The 18,832-nt window shown below is 34.2% G+C and overlaps 1 protein-coding gene across 6 annotated transcripts in view; it reads right to left on the reverse strand.

The window, feature by feature from the left end:
- LOC119642905 (guanine nucleotide-binding protein subunit gamma-e) overlaps positions 1–18,832 on the reverse strand; it is a 141,737-nt gene that overhangs the window by 65,961 nt on the left and 56,944 nt on the right. For all 6 annotated transcript variants that reach the window (XM_038042204.1, XM_038042203.1, XM_038042201.1 and 3 more), the window contains one exon: positions 11,065–11,206. In XM_038042204.1, coding sequence (XP_037898132.1) covers positions 11,065–11,177 — 113 coding nt within the window. In that variant the 5' untranslated portion in view covers positions 11,178–11,206. The remainder of the gene's footprint in view (positions 1–11,064; positions 11,207–18,832) is intronic.

Below are 18,832 nucleotides of genomic sequence, written 5' to 3' on the forward strand. Positions count from 1 at the left end.
TCATAGTTTAAACGCCCAAACAAAGTATTTGAGTATAAAATGTAATGAAACTGTTGATAAGTTTATTTCATTCGTAATTTGGCAATTTTTCAATTAATTTTTATTTGCTCTCCTGTCGACAGTTACCTAAGATAAGGTACAACTTTTTTTTGTTTATACCAAAGGAAACGTTACGTTCGTTTTGGATCGAAAGGGTTACATAAAAATACCAAGTATTTGGTGAATGTGGTGGCAAGTTTGAACTTTCTATCTTCATCTTTACACCTTTGCCGGCTTCAATAACGCAGGGCGATGGGGAGGAGAGAAACAGACGGACCGTCGGGCGGACGAGTCGAAAAGCCAGCTGAAATAGCACTCTGTAGACGAAGATATTAAAATATTTGCTGATCATTGATAGGGCTTTGAAATCTTATCTCTTGCAGGATAAGATTAAAAGAAGAAAGATTTTCGAATCTTAGGTTTTAATAAAAACTACATGAAAATATCCAGTATGAACTAAGGTTGGTTTCTTTTTATTCCGTTATTTTTATTTTGATTTTCGTTGCAATTATATAAGAAATCTTAGGAAACACTTTTTTTTTGAACATGATCTGTTTGTCTGTAAACAGTTTATAGTCCAAAAAATTCAGGAGATTGACTTAGCAGACTTACCTATGAACGATATAGGAAATGAGTTTCTAAATAAGTTTTGAAAGTTACGCCGAACTCTCTAGAAAATCTTTACAGGAAACAAGAGATTCACCTGTAAATAATTCGGAAAAATATTATGCATAGTCCTTTGAGTTACGAAAGACATTAACTTATCCTAAGGTGACAGTATCAATTATACATTATAAGCGAAATATGTATGAATGGAATCAAGGCTTTTACAATCTCCATAATGAACAAGTTAATATGCATGTTTGGGATGGACAGCTGTGTCGAAAGGATCACCAAAAGTGAAATCCACCCACAAGGACATTACAGCTTATACTGATATATGCACTGATTAAAATAAAAACAATTGACCTTAAAGCGGATGAAAATTATTCAATTCAGTGACAATGAAATGGATATCATTCATCATAAATTTGTACTGCGAGGACATTTATTCTTACCAGACTATTGCGATATTGGAATGACAGAACTGGCTGTCCGGAAAAGCAACATCCTCTAGGATTTCTATGAAATTCTTATCAAATGTATAAATTTTTATATAAAATTGAACAGTGTCTTAATTTAATTTTATTAACAAAAGGCTGATTAATGTAACTGGAATATTATCTCTTTAATTGACGAATCACTTATGAAAAATTCCCCCAATTAAAGTCAGGTAAATTTAAGTAACTACATGTCGGTTTGCTGAACAATGCAGAACAGCTACATTAGTGGATAAAACAAAGATCCACCGCAAACAAAAAACACATTGGAATGAGAGGTAGTAAGTACTTTTGAACATATTAAATTATTACAGCTAAGGAAAATATCTACTTTGAATTTTTCAGGCAAAAAGAAAAATTCACAATTTAAGGCAAGCATATGAAAAAGCTGTTTACTATTCTTTGCTTAAAGTACGGAAAAGATAGAGCAAGCCGACTATAAAAATGTTGTAGCCAAATTTGATCCGAAATGCCTAAAAGTTTCCTCCAACTTTAGTGAAATACATAAGAACTGTTCATCTGACGTTGAGGTAATATCCAAAGAGACGCTCCATTAATCCTAATAAAAATGGAAGACAAATGCCGGAAGCCTATACTACCAAGAGACGATCCCTGCAATGGGATTAAATGTGGGTAAAAAAGTATTTTTTATTATTATTATTATTATTATAAATTTAGCCAGAGAATAAATTCTAAGACTAAAGTCTTAAAGCACTAGCATCTAAGGTTTTCGGCTTTATTAAAAACTCTACCGCACTTGAGATTTGAACCCACCACCGTTGAGTTGCTAGTCGAGACTCTTGCCTACTCGGCCACTCAGGCGGAACAAACCGAATTTCGTAACTTTTTTCATTTTATCGTTCGTTTCCAATGGAAGCGCTATATTTTGCGTCCATTTTTCTGAACTAAAATTATGCTGGAAAATGCTTAAGAATCATATACGGGATTAAAATATAATCATAAAGTTATATAAAATTATGAATTATTTTTTTGTTGCGAGCATAATGATTATTCAACAAAGTTAAACTATCACATTGAACCAAAACGATAGTAAATTTGAGGTTTTTGAACCACAACAACACTGATATGTTCTTAATAATAAAATGTTTGCAGCGCCTGGGCATAGTTATCGGAGAGAAATATTGTTGATCCGTTTATATAAAGATTTATCACATTTTTGTATTTTACGGTATTATTTGGAGGAAGAAAATTTAAAAATTGTGTTCTCTTTGTTGGAATAAAAGACACTTATATATCGGTTCATAAATCGGGCCGCCATTGTACATTAAAAGTAGGCTAAATTTCTGTTTACACAATCAAGTCATGCAGGATTTTAAGTTGCCGTGCGATCTTTCGTTTTGTGGCTTTATTGCTGTTAACAAACCTTGATTCCTCTCTTAATTTTCGACTAGCACCATCTTAATCATTCTCACTTTACTTAGATCTGGAACTGTAGATAAGATTTTTAAATTCGTCCCTAACGTATAAAATAATATAAATAAAAATGTGAACAGAAAAGTCTTACTCAACACTCAGAAAGACTTCAGCTAGACCCACTTAAGCTTGTCTATCCATCGCTCCATCTCTTTCCTTTTCTCTTTTTTCTTAAGTTAAGTGTACAGGCCGCAAAGACTGTATTAAGCGATGTGATAAAGGGTATTGGTGTGTCTTGGCCCACTTGGTCTAATATTCGCCTGAATTTTGGCAAATATTGTAATTGGATAAGAGAGTACTGTTCCAAATTTAAAAATATCTTTTCAAATAGCGCGTATTGAGAGCATTTCGCCCATCAACGATGAAATTAAATATTTCACATAGCAAGATTAATTTACTGAAATTAATTTGCTCGTTTTAAGACTAGATATTCATTCAGAACAAAATGTGACGGCTAGGTTAACTAAGGCTATTAAATGGAGGTAAAATTTTTCATTTCACTTGTGTAACAGCATAATATAGTAATAAACAACGATATATAATCTACTAGGGTTCGTTTCACATAAGTTATGCACTATTTAAAGATTGTCGTAGCAATGCCAGCATGTGGAAAATTATGTTTAGATATCATGTCCTGCCGTACGTAATATTATTTGTAAAGGATTGAATTTTATTTCCCATATATATCAAGCGAAAAGTGCCAATATATAATTGGTAGCATCAATCTGGTTTTTACAGCAAACTGAGCCCTGCGGAGTTTAAATTTACCCTCGTACATAAGTACCATTACTTGATGATAACTCATTACTTGCTCCCAGCCAAAGCATGTAAGAAAAGGCTTATAGGAACGTTATTATGGCTTTAGGTCGAATTTTGAATATGCATCATTTCAAATAATTTTTTATTCGCCAATGGTTGTAGCAATTAGAGCCATCCTCAGTGTGGCTTTTTGCTGATCTTTGGCATTCATTCGAGTCGATTTTAAAGTTGGCATATGCGCCGTATTAATAAAGAGACATTATAGTAAAGAAAGCCTCACCAATAGCAAGCAATTTCAAAATAATTTCCTTCATTTAGTCGGATTTGTGAACGAATTACAAACCATTTTTATTTGATCTATCACTCAGGGATTGTCTCCTTTCTACATAGAAACGGTGGCGGCGAAGAAAGATTATAAACAAAGAGACAAGGAAATAGGACGAAATATTTATGCTTTGGAGCATGTTAAGTTCAAGTACTTCAGAAATGTAAATGTTTCAGTTTCTGTTAAATAATGAAAAAGCGAAGTTCAAGTAAAATCGGCGCAGACATTCACGCTGATTCGAAATATATACAAGCCTTCCATATGCGCAGGAGAAATTGGAAAGCGAGTGACTTCATTTCAATGACTATATTTTTTGTGGTGCTTATAATAATAGATTTATGGGAAAATAGGCATAAATGTTGTAAACAATAAACATCGGACTGATTAAACAAAAGATTTTCAATAATACTACATACTCTAACTAAACGGATAACTCGTCTCTTCGTTGCAAAGTCAACGCTTAACTTTTATCCATTTTTTTTAATAAACTAATACATCTCCGTACGAAAGCTACCACTAGTCAATAACTTCCGAAAACAAGGTAAGTAATATACATATTTCCTTCTTTCCTTAACAAAATTCCACCCTGTGAAAGCTTTAAATAAAATATTGGCTTAAAAATCAAATAGTTTATAATAGAGTGGTGAGGATAAATTTAATAACAAAACAAAAAAAAAAAACTTATTCTAGTTTTAACACGAAGGAAATATAATTCTATCGGTGCATTAACCAACCTGCAAGATCATATTGTTGTTTAATTTTCATTGCTGAAGTTTCCATGCATATTATGTTTAACACTTAATATGGCGAAGTCGTAGTTTCGTTCAGGCAGCTTTCTGAGTAATTGAAGTTTACAATATTAAAATTTCATTGAGTAAGCTTATTACAAAATTTTGGAGCTTCTAAATGCAAGCAACTGAACAAATAATGGTTGCCAGACAAACTATTGAATTGTGTGTGTGTGTGTATGTGTGTGTGTTTTTGCTCTGCGAGCGGAGTGTAGAAAATATTCTAAAGATCCTAGTGGTTCTTAATTGCAGCATGCACGATTCGCCATCCACGGCGCACACGTACTAAAAATTACCCCCCCCCCCCACCCCACACGCTACTTCTACCACTTTTCCCCACGGGGCTCCCGTTAGGTACTACTTTGTGGAGGCTGGTTGCCGTTAGCACGCTTCCGATGGTAGGACCTCAGTAGTTAGCTTCCACTCCCTCTGCTCTCCACCCGCTGTCTTTCAAGCCGCCGTAGTTCTTTGAGCACTCTGCTTACAAATTTGCGTACGGTGACTCTCTGGTGGCAGTTAACCCCTCCAATATTTCACCTGGCTCTTTTTGGGGTCTGCTATTCTCGAATCTTCTGCAGCGAAAGATGCTATGGTCTGCATCTCAATTCGTTTCCGAGCATGCCGGGGAATTTGGCGAGTTGTCGTACCCGAACTTGAACAGGTACTTTCGGAAACAGCCATTGCCAGTCAGAAACTGGGTGAGGTAGTAATTTACCTCACCATGTGGCTTTTGGATCCATTGCATTATATTCGGGATAAAAACGTTGTTTTTTCCCAGCGCGATGGCCAAGTCCTCATCGACGCCAGCCGTTCTTCTTTATTGATGGCCTCTTGGGAGGGGGCTTTGATGCGGCGCCTTTCGTGTATGCGTCCCATTTCGTCCGCCAGATTGTCGACTCGCATGGCGCCAGCAATCACAAGGGCAGCATCTTCCGATACTGTCCGGAATCCGCATATCTGCCTTAGCGTACTAAGGCGATATATTGCCGCCAATTTTCGGTACACTGCCTTCACTGTGAGTGCACGAGCCCAAACTGGGCTTCCGTACATTATGACCGAGCTTATCACCGTGGCTAATACATTTCGACTGGTAAATTTGGGACCTCCAATACTTAGCTCTAGCCCCATCTCCTCCAGCCACGCCTTCACTTAAACGATAGCATCGTTACTCCTCGTTTCTACCTGCGCGACACATTTTGCAACTACTACGAATGCTATATCATCGGCAAACCCAACTATCGTTACCCCGGCAGGAAGGTCAAACGAAGGCCGTTGTACATTATGTTCCTTAAGAGAGGGCCAAGGACCAACCCCTGTGGGACACCCGTCTTTACTTTATGCGACTCTTTTTCATCGTCGTTTTCATACACTAACGTGCGTTTCGAAAGGTAGCTTGCTATTGTGTGCAGTATATACCTTGGAACCTGCAATCTTATGAGGGCTCCCCCAGTTCGCCGCATCAAAGGCGTTTTTCGGGTCTAACGTAACGACGACGCAGTACTCTTTATTACCGTCCTTCATCGGTCTCCGGTTATAGCGTCTGAGGCAAGCGCCACGACATGGTTTATGGCATCTATCGTAGACCGCGCTTTTCTGAATTCTTACTGGAGCACGTCTTGCCACGACTAGCAGGCGTTCGTATACGACCCTTTCCAATAACTTGCCCATTGTGTCCACACCTCAGATGGGGCGGTATGACGATGGCTCGTTCAGGGGCTTATTGGCCTTCGAAATAAGGACTAACCTTTAGACCTTCCATTCATCTGGGAATGACCTTTCTTCAGGCAGCTTTGCCGCATCTGGACGTCTGGTCTCCTTCGTATCGCTGCCTTTAAGGCCTTTTGCAGGTGCTTAAAAGCTCTTCGGTGGTAATTGCTGGTATTGGTTCATCTTCTATGCCGCGGAGGTTTACCAACACGTACGGTGGCCTCTGTGGAAAAAGTGTTGATACTATACGCCGGAGCGTGAGCGGACACGAGATTTGCGGCGTTTTCTGTCCTTTAACCTTCTTCAGGACGACTCTCTGTAGGGTGTGTGCAGTTCACTAAAGTTTGCCCTTCCCCTCGAGCGCTGCACTTTTCGCCTGCCCTTCAAGCAGTTCGTTCTCAGGGACGCTATCTCTTCGATCCACCAATAGCACGGAGATCCTCTTCTCCCTATATTTTCTTTTCGAGGCATGGCCGCCCCGCATGCCTGTACAAACAGCTTTCTTACGTTTTGATGGAGTTCGCCAGACGTACCGTCACCCCTCTCGTAGCAGTCCGTAATGATGTTAAAGACGAATCTCTCCATTTCGGCGCGGTAGTTATGTTCCACCAATTTACTGTGTGTTCTCTGGTGTCTATGTCGAGGAAGACGGTCCGGTGAACTCTGCTTGTGCACTCTTCGCTTAACAACCACTTGCATATTGCCACTAGGCCGTCGCTAACAAAAGTGAGGTCTACTTTCGACCGCCTTCCTGCCTTACGAAACCTATCCTTCTGCCCAACGTTCAGAAGAGATACTTTCAGCACGGCGAATGCTTCCAGCAAGCTGCGTCGTCTCGCATTGCAGGCCTTACTGCCCCACTCGAAGGCCCAAGACCTTTTAAAAAGTTTTAAAAAGGCTATAGAAAAAAGGATATAAATGGCGGCACCGCAGCAAGGCATGTTTAATAGAAGGAACTCTGCTTATGCAGTGCAACTGGCCCAAAATTTGAATGAAAAAAAGGAAATAATTTAACTTCTATTTCTAGAGAAATACCCAGGATTTCTCAGAAAATTCTATAATTGGCGAGCTTTGGGTGAAAAAGTTTAATTTTGGATCGAAAAAATATACTCTTCTGTTATTTTAAAAATACAGTACAAAATTCGAATGACAAAAAAAGAAAGTTGTTTAGGCTGTATTGCTTGCTGTTTTGAGAAATCGTGTTTCACGAAAAAAACGTTTGAAGTTTCGAAACGTGTTATAGATATTTTTTTTTAATATAATAAATTTTTTATTGGTTGTTTCCATTAGTTGGCGATCCTAGAACCAAAAAAAATGCCCTTCCAAATTCAAATATTCCCCCTTGTTCTCTTTTCATAAAGGTTTTTTGCTCGAAAGCGTCACTGTTGTTTCGTGTGTCAAAAACAGGATCGCAGATTTTGCTCTTTAAGTGAAGCGAAATGGCAAAGAAAGCGGAAAGAAAATGTGCGACTCAATAGTGAAATTCGTAATTCGTAATCAACTTCAAAAACTTTGTCCCAAACTTTTAATTTTTTGGCAGAAGCACTGTAATCTTTTGCATAGTTCCATCTTTACAGATCGTACGTCGGCAGTGGAACGTAACTGGTTTTAAAGTAACTTAAATAGTTTTCAAAGATACCAATCAGTGTATTAGAAATTAACAGGCAAAACTTTGGGCTTTAACCTCCCCGCTTTTGTAAAAAACACGAAATTCCAACGTAACAAATTTTTTTAATATTTTTTTTAATAAGTGTGCAACTGTATATTTGCAACTACAAAGTCGTAAAGCAATGTACATAGTTCTAATAATTATAAATAATGTGGAGAGAAGGAGCTAAACACTACTCAAGCAAGCACCTCGCTCTATCTAACCGTTACAATCGTCAACTTCCAGCATCGTTCAAATTTAGATCTTTAAGAATGAGGCGAATTTTCTCTTAATGGCATTTCATGAACCATCAAAGGATTTCCAAGTCTGCGGCAACGCATTCCAGTGCCGAACGGAGTGTTCGACCGAAGAGGTAGATACGTACATGTCTACAAAAGAATTCCTTCTCGATCTTGAAAACTATAGTCGCTTGATTAAAAATTGTGCAATTGTGACTGAATGGCTTTGCAGAGATAGATTAACAATCAGAATTTTGGGCAGTCGGACAAAAAGAAGTTCGAAGGGACGTGAACAAAGAAGAAAACGTGGACACTAACATCATAGATACAAGGCGTAATACGCTTATAAGTCCGTGTTATGGGACGGGCAACTGTGGAGATAGTGTCAATACTAATACAACAAATTTGCCAAACTCTTGATATGCACAGGAAAGTATCTGTGATAGATTTAAAGTTTAAAAAAATCGAATTTTTTGAAGATAAATTGTTTAGTTTTATGACTATAGCTCATGCAACAGGGTGTCGATCACTTCTATTTTAAACTATCTAGCCACAAAATTTATATTTCCAACAGACGTCACCAACAAGTAATTCAAGGGTGCAATACGAGGCTAAACAGCCAAATAGACAGACAACTTGAGTACCGTGGGTATGAGAAATGTCTTATGCGACGTCTCACAATTGTTGCTGGATTATATAAAACGCCAAAACTCTCTGTGACTGTGAAGTGACAGAATTTCCGAAAGGATTTTCAATGGCTGTTATTTGTTTCGTTATTGATACAAGCATTGGCAGCAAATCATTTGTCGACTAGTGTCTCGTACTGTCATTGAATTTATTCAACTTTTAATTTATTGACAATATTGTTGCACGAAAACGTTCAATAATTTGGCATGGATTGGAGCCGCTGAATTGTTTCTTTTGTAGACTATTTAAGAAATCCGGTTCTTGCGATCAATTTGTTGCGAGCACATGCCGCAAATTATTTCCGATTATGAAATATCAAAAGATTTCGTTTAAAGTGAAAATACACTGATTGTATTGGACTTCATTTCGAAAAAAGATATACATTTTTGCAGGGGTTTAGACTTACGTTCGGGCTAAAGAAGGATTCTTGTCCGTTACTATTTTAGAATGGCAATAATATCCCTATCAACAACTATGTAAAATATCTTCCACACTTACATATTGACCAAAGATTAACGTGGAAAAATCATAGCAAAAATACTTTCGAGCAACTTAACTTAAAAACCAAAAGATTCTGTTGGCTAATTCGTACTAAATCCCAACCTAATCTAAGCAACGAATGAAATCTTTTTGGACCTACGGCATACCGCTATGGAGATCAGCCAGTAGCTCTAATATTGAAATACTCCAAAATATTAGTCTAAGATCCTCCATTTTTCTGTTCCTTTATAAAAAAATTATTCAACAAAAAACTGAATCCAACCCATTTCTTGAAAACATCTTGTCAGACTGAGTTATCAATAATAATAGCATTTCTTCTGGATAAACCCAATGAAATCAGAACTTTAAAAAGATGTAATTTACTGGATCTTTCATTTAGAAATTAATTTATTTTTGTTCTTTGAACTATTTCAATCAAAAAGATATAGAAAGAGAGTTTCCTTAGTTTATATAGTTTGTTTTTATTTATTTAAATATCACATAAAATTTATTCATCATCTTTTTAGGTGGATTGTAAATTATATATATGTTTAAAAAAAAAAAAACATTACAAAGTGTTTCATATAAAATTGCAGGTGTTATTGCGAAATTTAACTTTCATTTCTAACTACAATTAAAGGTTTGAGAGTATCGAAGCAGTTGTCACAAAAAACTGCTTGGAGCAAAAGAACTCCAAGCCGATTTCTACACCGAAGTATAAGAGTATAATGTTTTTTTAGTTTCCAACGTGTTCTTGAATACCATCAGATTCGAAGAGAATATGTTTTCACATTTGCAAGCGTATTTATTTGAGGTTTCTTTAAATTTTTGATCTTATTGAAAGTGGAAGAAGTAATCAGTGCTGATACGCTTCGTTTTCCAATCAAGCCCACCAAGTTTCAATAAGAGAAATAATATGCCATGAAACTTTTTTGTAATTGAGTAAATTTCAAAATGAATCAATAATCTGAAAAACCCCAACTACGAACTTCACTATAACAATTTAATAAGTAAGTCTCAGCTAAGTTAATCTGTTATGCAGGCGTAAGTCAAATAGTTACGAAAAATTAAAATAATAAGACTTTAAAAAATTCATTTACAAAACCTTTGTTATATACAAACTTGTGGATGCGAATCTCATTTTTGTTAAAAAGAATTTTCTATAAAAATACTTAAGAGATTATTTATGAGAAATTTTATAACATTTTTTTCGTAATTTTTTTTAGTCTATGCTTTTATAAATAAATTTGTCTCGGCATTTGCCTGTACGCACTAATTTCTATTTCTGGGCATAAAAGAATTTTTTGAAGAACGTGTATAAAGTAACGCCTACAGGCAGACAACTAAAAGTGTCTTTCTTTACTTTTCATAATCCAAGTATGCATATAGAAAACTGGAAAAGAATACCTATTTCGAAAACCAAAAAGTAAAGTGTGTTTGCTTTTAGAAAAATACGTGTCTCTATTCCATACAACAAGTCGCACACACAGTTAAATGGGTAAACACATATTTCGCACTTCTAAAGTCATGTTTATATAGATACTTAAGCACATATTTACAACTCCTATCTAAGACATGTACATATAAAATTTCTCAGACGTAAAAGTTGTACATAATAGCAGCAGGCATGGTTTTATGCATTTATCTCAGATTTTTAGAAAAAAAAAAAAATTAGGCCACCGTTCACACATATTAGTTTTCATTTGTCTTTTTTTCGATAAATTCGTTGCTTGAACACTTTTTTCAAAATATTTTTGTTTGATATTAATTTTATTTTAACTTTTTATATATATTATTCTTGAATTTTGTTATAATTTTTTCTTATTTTTAATTCTTTTGTCTTCAGAGAACTACTCACTCTGCAATGCTTTTAGATAGGGGCCACCTTTCCATGGATGCTTGATATTTCATATTTTCGATTTGTTTCTTTAATGCGTCCCGATCCATGTTTTGTAAAGCACTGGGATCCATGGCGGCTAAAATTTATCAACATACCACTCCTGCAAGCAAACAAATACATACAAGTACACATTTGAGAATATTGAAATATTCAAAAGCTTTTAATTCACTCTCTTCTTTAAGTTTATCCTTTCAAATATTTTCTCTATCTCTCTTTCTTTCACCCTACCATTTGCTTTGTTGTTAGATTTCTGGCTGAGCATTTTGTTCTTCTTTTTAGTTTTGCAAAATGCATTTTCATATTTTTTCACAACATAATCTGTGTATGGCCGGAAAATAAAATTTGACGGAAGAGAACTTTACCCGTACAAACATGTAGAGAGAAAAAGAATTACTTAAGCAATTTTAATAGAGACTCTGATTTAAACTTTTAATTTTCCCGGTTATTTTTGCTATAATATTTAAATATATAAAATGGGCTATAATTTATTTATGTTATTTATAAAAAAAAAATGAACAAACGGAGCACGTGACATAAGAATTATATGCGACTTAATATAAAGTAATATTTAAATTATTGGTTGGGTTTTGTCTTTTGTCATTTTTGTATTAATTTATAAAATGTCAGAAATAAGATATTTAAATTAAACGCAAGAAAAGATTTCAACTCAAAAAGTACACTTATGAAATAAGGAAGAATAGAAAGCCAAAATGTAAATTGTTAAAATTTTAAAAAAATACAAGAACTGAACCATAGCAAATACACAATACACTATATATAACAGAAATGACACTTTGTGCGGAGCGGCAACTAAGCTCTACTTCTAGCAAACATAACTTCTTTTTTTTTTGTGACTTTGTTTATAATAATAAAAATTTTCGAAAAAGTTTTCATAATGTTTAAAAACCGAACTCAATTCCAAAACTTGCGTAGCTCAGTTCACGTATCCCCACATTTAATCGTCGCAAAACTCAGTTTTTGTTTTTATTGTTTAAGTTTTTACAACTTGTTTTTTAAGTATTTTGTTTTTGAAAAGAAAAAAAAAAAAGAAATTCGGTCGAAATAAATCACACTACTTGCCCTCATTTTATGATACTATAATTTTTTCTTTTGCAGCGTCTCTAACGCTCTTTTAAACTCGCTCGGAATATATGTACTCTCCTGCGCAATGTCCGGGACCGAAAGCTTTTTATTTTATTCATAGCAGCTTTTAAAGCTTAATAGTAAGTATTTTAGTTCTATAGACTTGTTTTTACATAAATATATGAATGACAATATACTGTTAGAGAAAGTTTGTAACAATTCGGCAATTCGATTTTGCGCCATGAGTGAGTCTTAACTACAAAACACCGAAAAACATCATAGATTTTATTAGAAGTTAAATCAGCCATCACTAAGATGTTCAAACATTTTTCAGCAAATATTGCTACAAATTAAAATTCATATACAAATTGAATGTTTGATCTTGCCGACCTTCTTATCCACTAAATTGGCTTCGGCACGACTTAGAGAAACAGTTCCGGACAATTATAATATCAGTAGATGGATGTGTAGCCAGACATGATAAATGGACTGATCGGGTGTTATATGAGTTACATTCTCGCTGTGTTGTACACACTAGTAACCTACAATCATTTTATAAATGACTTGTAATATGTACAATTACTTCATGTCACAATTATTATATACTTGCATTGATAGAATATTAAGTAAGTATAACGTTTTAATTGCAAAATAAGTAGTTGGATATATTAAAGTAAAATGAATTGGCATTGTGCATCCATTGGCGACCACTACCGTCGGAGAGGTGCGACTTATACTAAATCTTATAGACGACTTATGCTAAATTGTTAGGGTAGAGCTTTCCAGTAAAAACTTGGCAACCAATACTAGACATAGCTGGTTCATTTTGCGAAACAAAAAGTAATCTTAATTTATTAGTTAATTTCATTGCAAAGCGGCATCGGCAGATTGAGCATATTAACGAGCAGTAATTGATGTTCTTCAACGTATCCAATACTGAAGTTAAATTAGAAACACCATTTAAACTTTTACAAATGATTTTTTGATATGACGGCAACGAAACTGTCCGATCCCATTCCGTATAGCTCAAAACAAAAAGCAGGAAATTCTTTTGAATGGATTCCAAACTTATGTATAATCTTTTTGTAACATAAGGATCATCAAACTCTTTGGCCATCTCTTGATAAAGCCAAGCAGTTCTTTTTTTAAATCATTGAATCCTTTGGTTAATTAACTACCCCCCCAACTCGAAGAATGACTTTACATTTTCCAATTTTATCGAATCTATAAAGTATACTGTAGATAATATATTCCTTCGTGCCAATGAAAGCTTCCTACACTTTTTTAAGTTGAGCTGCATAAAGTTGAACCAGCGCCATATAGCCAAATTGTCTAAATTGGATTGTAGGCCAAATGAATATGTTTTCGCATTGAAAGAAGAGGACAGTTTAACACCATCAACACACATTAGTATATAAGTGGCTTTTTTAAACGGCCCTATCGAATAATCTAAATTCTCTTAAACATGTTGCGAAAAATCGTTTGCTATAGATATTCACGAAGGTTTTGAAAGTTCTTTCTTTATATTTTTTTTTTCTGCGATCCCTATCTACCATATAAAACCATCTTACCTTATAAAACCGTATCTTAGGCACCATTCGTTAGTAAAAGTGTGAAGAAAATTTGACTTTTCCATTCAATTTGCCAATTACACACACATTATATTTTGTAATATTAATATTTCTAAAAATTCCCAAGTATTCTGGTATATAGGATTGCAGATTAAGTAATTTTTTTTTAAATTTAATTTTGGACTAATTAGAAATCAAAAAATATATGAAAAACAACAATAAAAAAATGAATGTAAAAGCAATTAAACTTTATTTTAAAAAAAGGGAAATAAGTTAAATTGGCTTATTACTGCTTTATTTAGCCTTGTTTAAAAAAAAACAATTTCTTATTATACGGAGAAAAATCCAACTTGTAAACAATTTCATTCAAATTAATTTGGTTTATATTAAAAAAGCGCTTTTATTATACTTTCGATAGTAAAGGTTTTAAAGATTAATAATAATAATGTTAGCAATAATAATAGTAATAACATTGACATTTGTTAAAAATTATGATAAATAAACGAAGTGGCAACAATTCTGAAATATGCTACTACATTTACAGCAATAAAATCAAATATGGTCGGGCCTTACTTTTTATTTATTATTATTATTATTATAATTTTAGACTAATGAAATAAATTCTTAGACTAAGAAAAAAGAGATTGAGCACTAGTAACAGAGGCTATCGGCTCGTTACTTTTTAAGTGTACACAATAGCGCGTGCAGAGTAAATGTAAACAAAAATTACAGTTTGTAAGAACAAACACACACGGCACTAGTATTTTGCGGCAGCAACCACACACGGATTAGCTTTACAAAAATACTGGTTTTTTAACAGGGTTGCAATGTCTTGCAAAACATTGAAAAGTTGATATCCCATCTCGAAAACGGATTAATGCATCGTTTGCATAGTCATATGATTGCTTTTGAATTCGCTTTACCTCTCTTTGAAATCACTATACTTCCATTTGATTTCATATGTTTTTTTTTGAGTTCGCTATACCTCCCTTTGATTTCTTATGTTTTCTTTTGACTCTTATTCTCACATCTTTGGAATTATTGAGAATCATTTTCAGTTGAAGGCAAATTTTTATACGCTTACTCTTGCATGCACGCAATTTTCATACAAATACTTGAACAACATTAAAAATTGTAAGCAAATTGGACTCTTATTCTCAAATATTTGGAATTATTGAGAATATATATGCTTACTCCATAAAGGCAGCAAATTTTATACAAACACATGTTTCGAATTTAATAGTCCGGCTAGATTCCTTAAGCTTTTCAAATGTAACATATTGGTTTTTTATCGGAATTATCAGAAAAGATTCCAATTCTTCACATTCGCCGCACAATAGTCGACACAGCTTTGAAGGCAATATTAGTCCCGATCAAAATGTGCGTCAATCTAAGTTAAACGTTTCCGTAGATAATGTCGAACATAAAAACAAAATAATTGAAAGAAAAAATCGACGTTCCAGTGTTCACGATGAACGCCGACGTCAATCTTATTGGGATGCTATGCACGATAAAGAAACTATGACATACAATGTATTTACGTCAGCTTTGCTTTCTCATTTCAATTTTCCATACTTAAATCATCTTGATAATATTCTATATAGAAATAATTTTTAATATTAATATAAATTTCTATGTTCATCATCTAGATGTATGTCTATTACAAAAATCGAGAAATGCTATTTACATCAATACACACTTACGGAATACGCCTTTGAATTACTCTACTTAACGAGGAACACTTCTCCAATCTTAAAACTATATCTCAACTCAAACATTCCGTTTACTGAAATATGTTCGAATTTGGTCAAATCTGAGAGTAATTCAAAATATGTAAAAAAAAGAGTCCGTCCCTCGCTGTTGTCCCTTATTTTTGTGAAGGAACAATTAATCAATGCAACTAATCAATGGTTTAGATGCAAGAACTTACAACAAAAGCTTGCCAGGCTTTCGTCAGTGTAACGTCAAAAAGTTGAAAAGCACTGAGAGTCTTTGTCTTATTTATTTATTTGATTCGTTAGCAACAAAATGATTCATTGGATATTTCATATTTTGTTTCATATTTTAAAAATCGAAATCAACATTTTTTTTTCAAAATATCTTGGCACGTACAATCAATATCTCTTCCCGATGAATCTTTTCTTCTTTTATTCTTCCGACTGTTACATACACTACACCACTTCGCCTAGTACAGTTATTTGTGCGTTTTTGTAATAGTGCTCCGAAAAGTGCACATTATTTTCACGCAAAGTCATAATGGTCATGAAAGTCTATTGGAAGGTTAGATTTTCTCTCCATTTGGGAATTCTGCGTTTCCTGATAGCGCCTACAGTCCTTGGGGTCCTCCAGAAAAAATAAGATCTGTATGATCAAAATTCACTGCCGTTAATTTTTCGCTGAAACGCTACTAAGAATTAATTTTCATCTTAAGTATCAAAAATCAACCCCTTTTTTATCATAAACAAACTTTCGTCACAAAAAAAATTAACAATTAGGCATTTTTTTGGCATATAAGGGTTTACGTTTCATGAGAATCCCTATTTGCGTAGGTAACCAGATTCGGTAAGTGTTCTTCGTCAATTTACTATTATGAGCTAATTTTCACCATGAAATATTGGAAATTCGATCCCTTTAACATATAAAGCTTCTAGTTCTCTAAGAATTGTTATATGAGAGCGGGTTCAAAAAATTGCCTCTGCCTGTCCAAAGTTTTCACACCTATTTGGAATGCCGAAATACCATTACTAAACCACTTTTGCTGAAAAATTTTGAAAATTGAAATTTTTTCCCATACACCGACTTTTCAAAATAGGGCGCTGTGTGAGGAGTGATCGAAAAAGTGGACGAATGCAAACCATTTTCAATTGCGTTCGTGCGCGGGTAAAAAAACACGTCACTGTATCAAATATCCTCAAAGTATCTCACAAATTGCGACCGGTCGCTCGAACAAAAATGCCCATGGACTGACATTGGACGGACAGGCAGGCTTAGATCAATTCAGATTATGATTCTGAATCCAGAAAAGGTGGGTCAATTTTATGCCGGTCCGCACCATCTTCACTGTGCCACTAGTAGTGTAGGGTGTGATGGCAATCAATATCAACATAAGTAATAGCTTGATTTAAATTTTATTGTTTATTTATACTAAAGTAGTAAATAGAAAGCAATAGAAGCAAAAGACATGTCTTTCATTTGAAAATAATGATAATAATAATAGTAAGAATAATAATAAAACGACTTGAACTTTACCGCTCTGCTTTCTGAATAGAAAATTTGTACTTTTATTAGAAGCTTTTATGCTGCGCCTTTAATCTAATTTATATTACCGATCTCACAAATCACGCGAATTTTTTTCCTTTATTTCTTTTTAGCATTCTTTCTTTAATCTTAATGAAGAAACGTAACCACCTAAATTATTATTATGAACCAATTTAGTTTGTTATATATTATGTCCACGTAATCATTTGCAACGAAAAGCATCGAAAAGCTTTTTGACTGAAACTTTTCAGTAAAATTACGCACCTTCTGTTATTTACCATAGCATACGTTAAATGAAAATAAAATGTCTCTATAAAGTCTTTGCAATATTTTGCAACAATAAATATGTTTTTAATAGCATGCGACACGAATTATATTTCATAATGGTGAGATATGAAATACAGAAATAGAATGAACTTTTCAAACACGAAATAATAGCAATAAATAAAAATATTATTACTTTTCGCTTTTGATTGAGAAAAATTCAAAATCGAGTAAAGTGCAAAGAAAATAAAGGATTTGAAATCAAGCACTCCCTTGCAGAGAAAGCTAGGAAAAATCTTGACAATAAATGAATTTAGACTAATTTTCAATTTTGAGAAATTTTTAACTTACGAATGCAGTGAGGAAAAGAAATACAAGGATATTTTGTGGAGAAACTTGAAGCAAATGTAAAAAATAGTTCCGCTGGCTATAGGCGTGTCAACTGGTCGAAAAGAAGATTTGAGGAATGAAGGTCTGATTTCTAATACGTAAGGGTGGGGGAAATGATTGCAAAGAGGATAAGACAGACTTACTAACTGATACTATAAGAAATTTGTTTTGAAGTTGGGAGCTCTCTGAGCGAATGGCTTCCAGCCGAAAATGTAGTGCTATTTGGGTGATTTGAGAAATAAGCTTCTATGTTAACATTTGGAAGCTAAAAGCCGCTGCTAACGCGTACTAATGGATGATTTAAAAATCGCTTTGGGCTCGGTAACTAATACATATATATTATACCTTTCAAAAGAGTTGAGCTGTTTCAATTTTTTTTATATTTAATTTAATATTATAGAAAGATGCCGCCACAAACGTTTTCACTGGCGAAGAAGAGTTTTTTGCTTTCGATCGCACTATTTCTCGTCTTTATGAAATGCAAAGCAAGGTCTATTGGGAAAAATGGGCAAAGTCCCATTGAGACAAGCCCAACATGTTTATCTGTGTTCAAATTTTAGTGAATATTTCGATAAAGTACTTAACCAAAAAAAAAAAGAAACGAAAATGCAAATTCTTGTTATTAACGAAGCATAAGAAAGAATTTACTAAGTTAATATTTTTTCTTATTGAAATCGCCAAATTTATAAGAAGCAATTGCATGTAGCAGACTCGCTCATTTAATTACTCTCATAAGTCGCCAAATTTATAAAAGGCAGTTGTGAGCAAGAGACTCCCTAATTTAATTACTCTCATAAGTCGCCAAATTCTAAGAAGCAATTGTAATGCAACAAGTGTCTGAGAGTAGTAATAAATAGAGAAAATAATAAAAAAAGCATGAAAGAATTTGATGCCAATTGAAGTTTGAATTTGGTGACTCTGAATCCGGTATCAATTGAAAATATTTTCCCATTGGGTGAATTATCCCGTCGCTGTTACCAAGAAAGAACTGAATGCTTTTTGTCGATTCTCCTTAGACCTGCAGGAATCGAAGCACAGTCATCTAAATATGTGGTCTGGAAGCTGCAAGTTTATCTGCAGTGTAATTGCCAAGAATGCCCATGTGATTCGGCACCCAGAGAAAATGAAAACCAAATACAAAATGGTTTCGCACGAATTTT

Source organism: Glossina fuscipes, unplaced genomic scaffold (assembly GCF_014805625.2).
Source record: "Glossina fuscipes isolate IAEA_lab_2018 unplaced genomic scaffold, Yale_Gfus_2 287, whole genome shotgun sequence".
In the NCBI taxonomy this organism is placed as follows: Eukaryota; Metazoa; Arthropoda; class Insecta; order Diptera; family Glossinidae; genus Glossina; species Glossina fuscipes.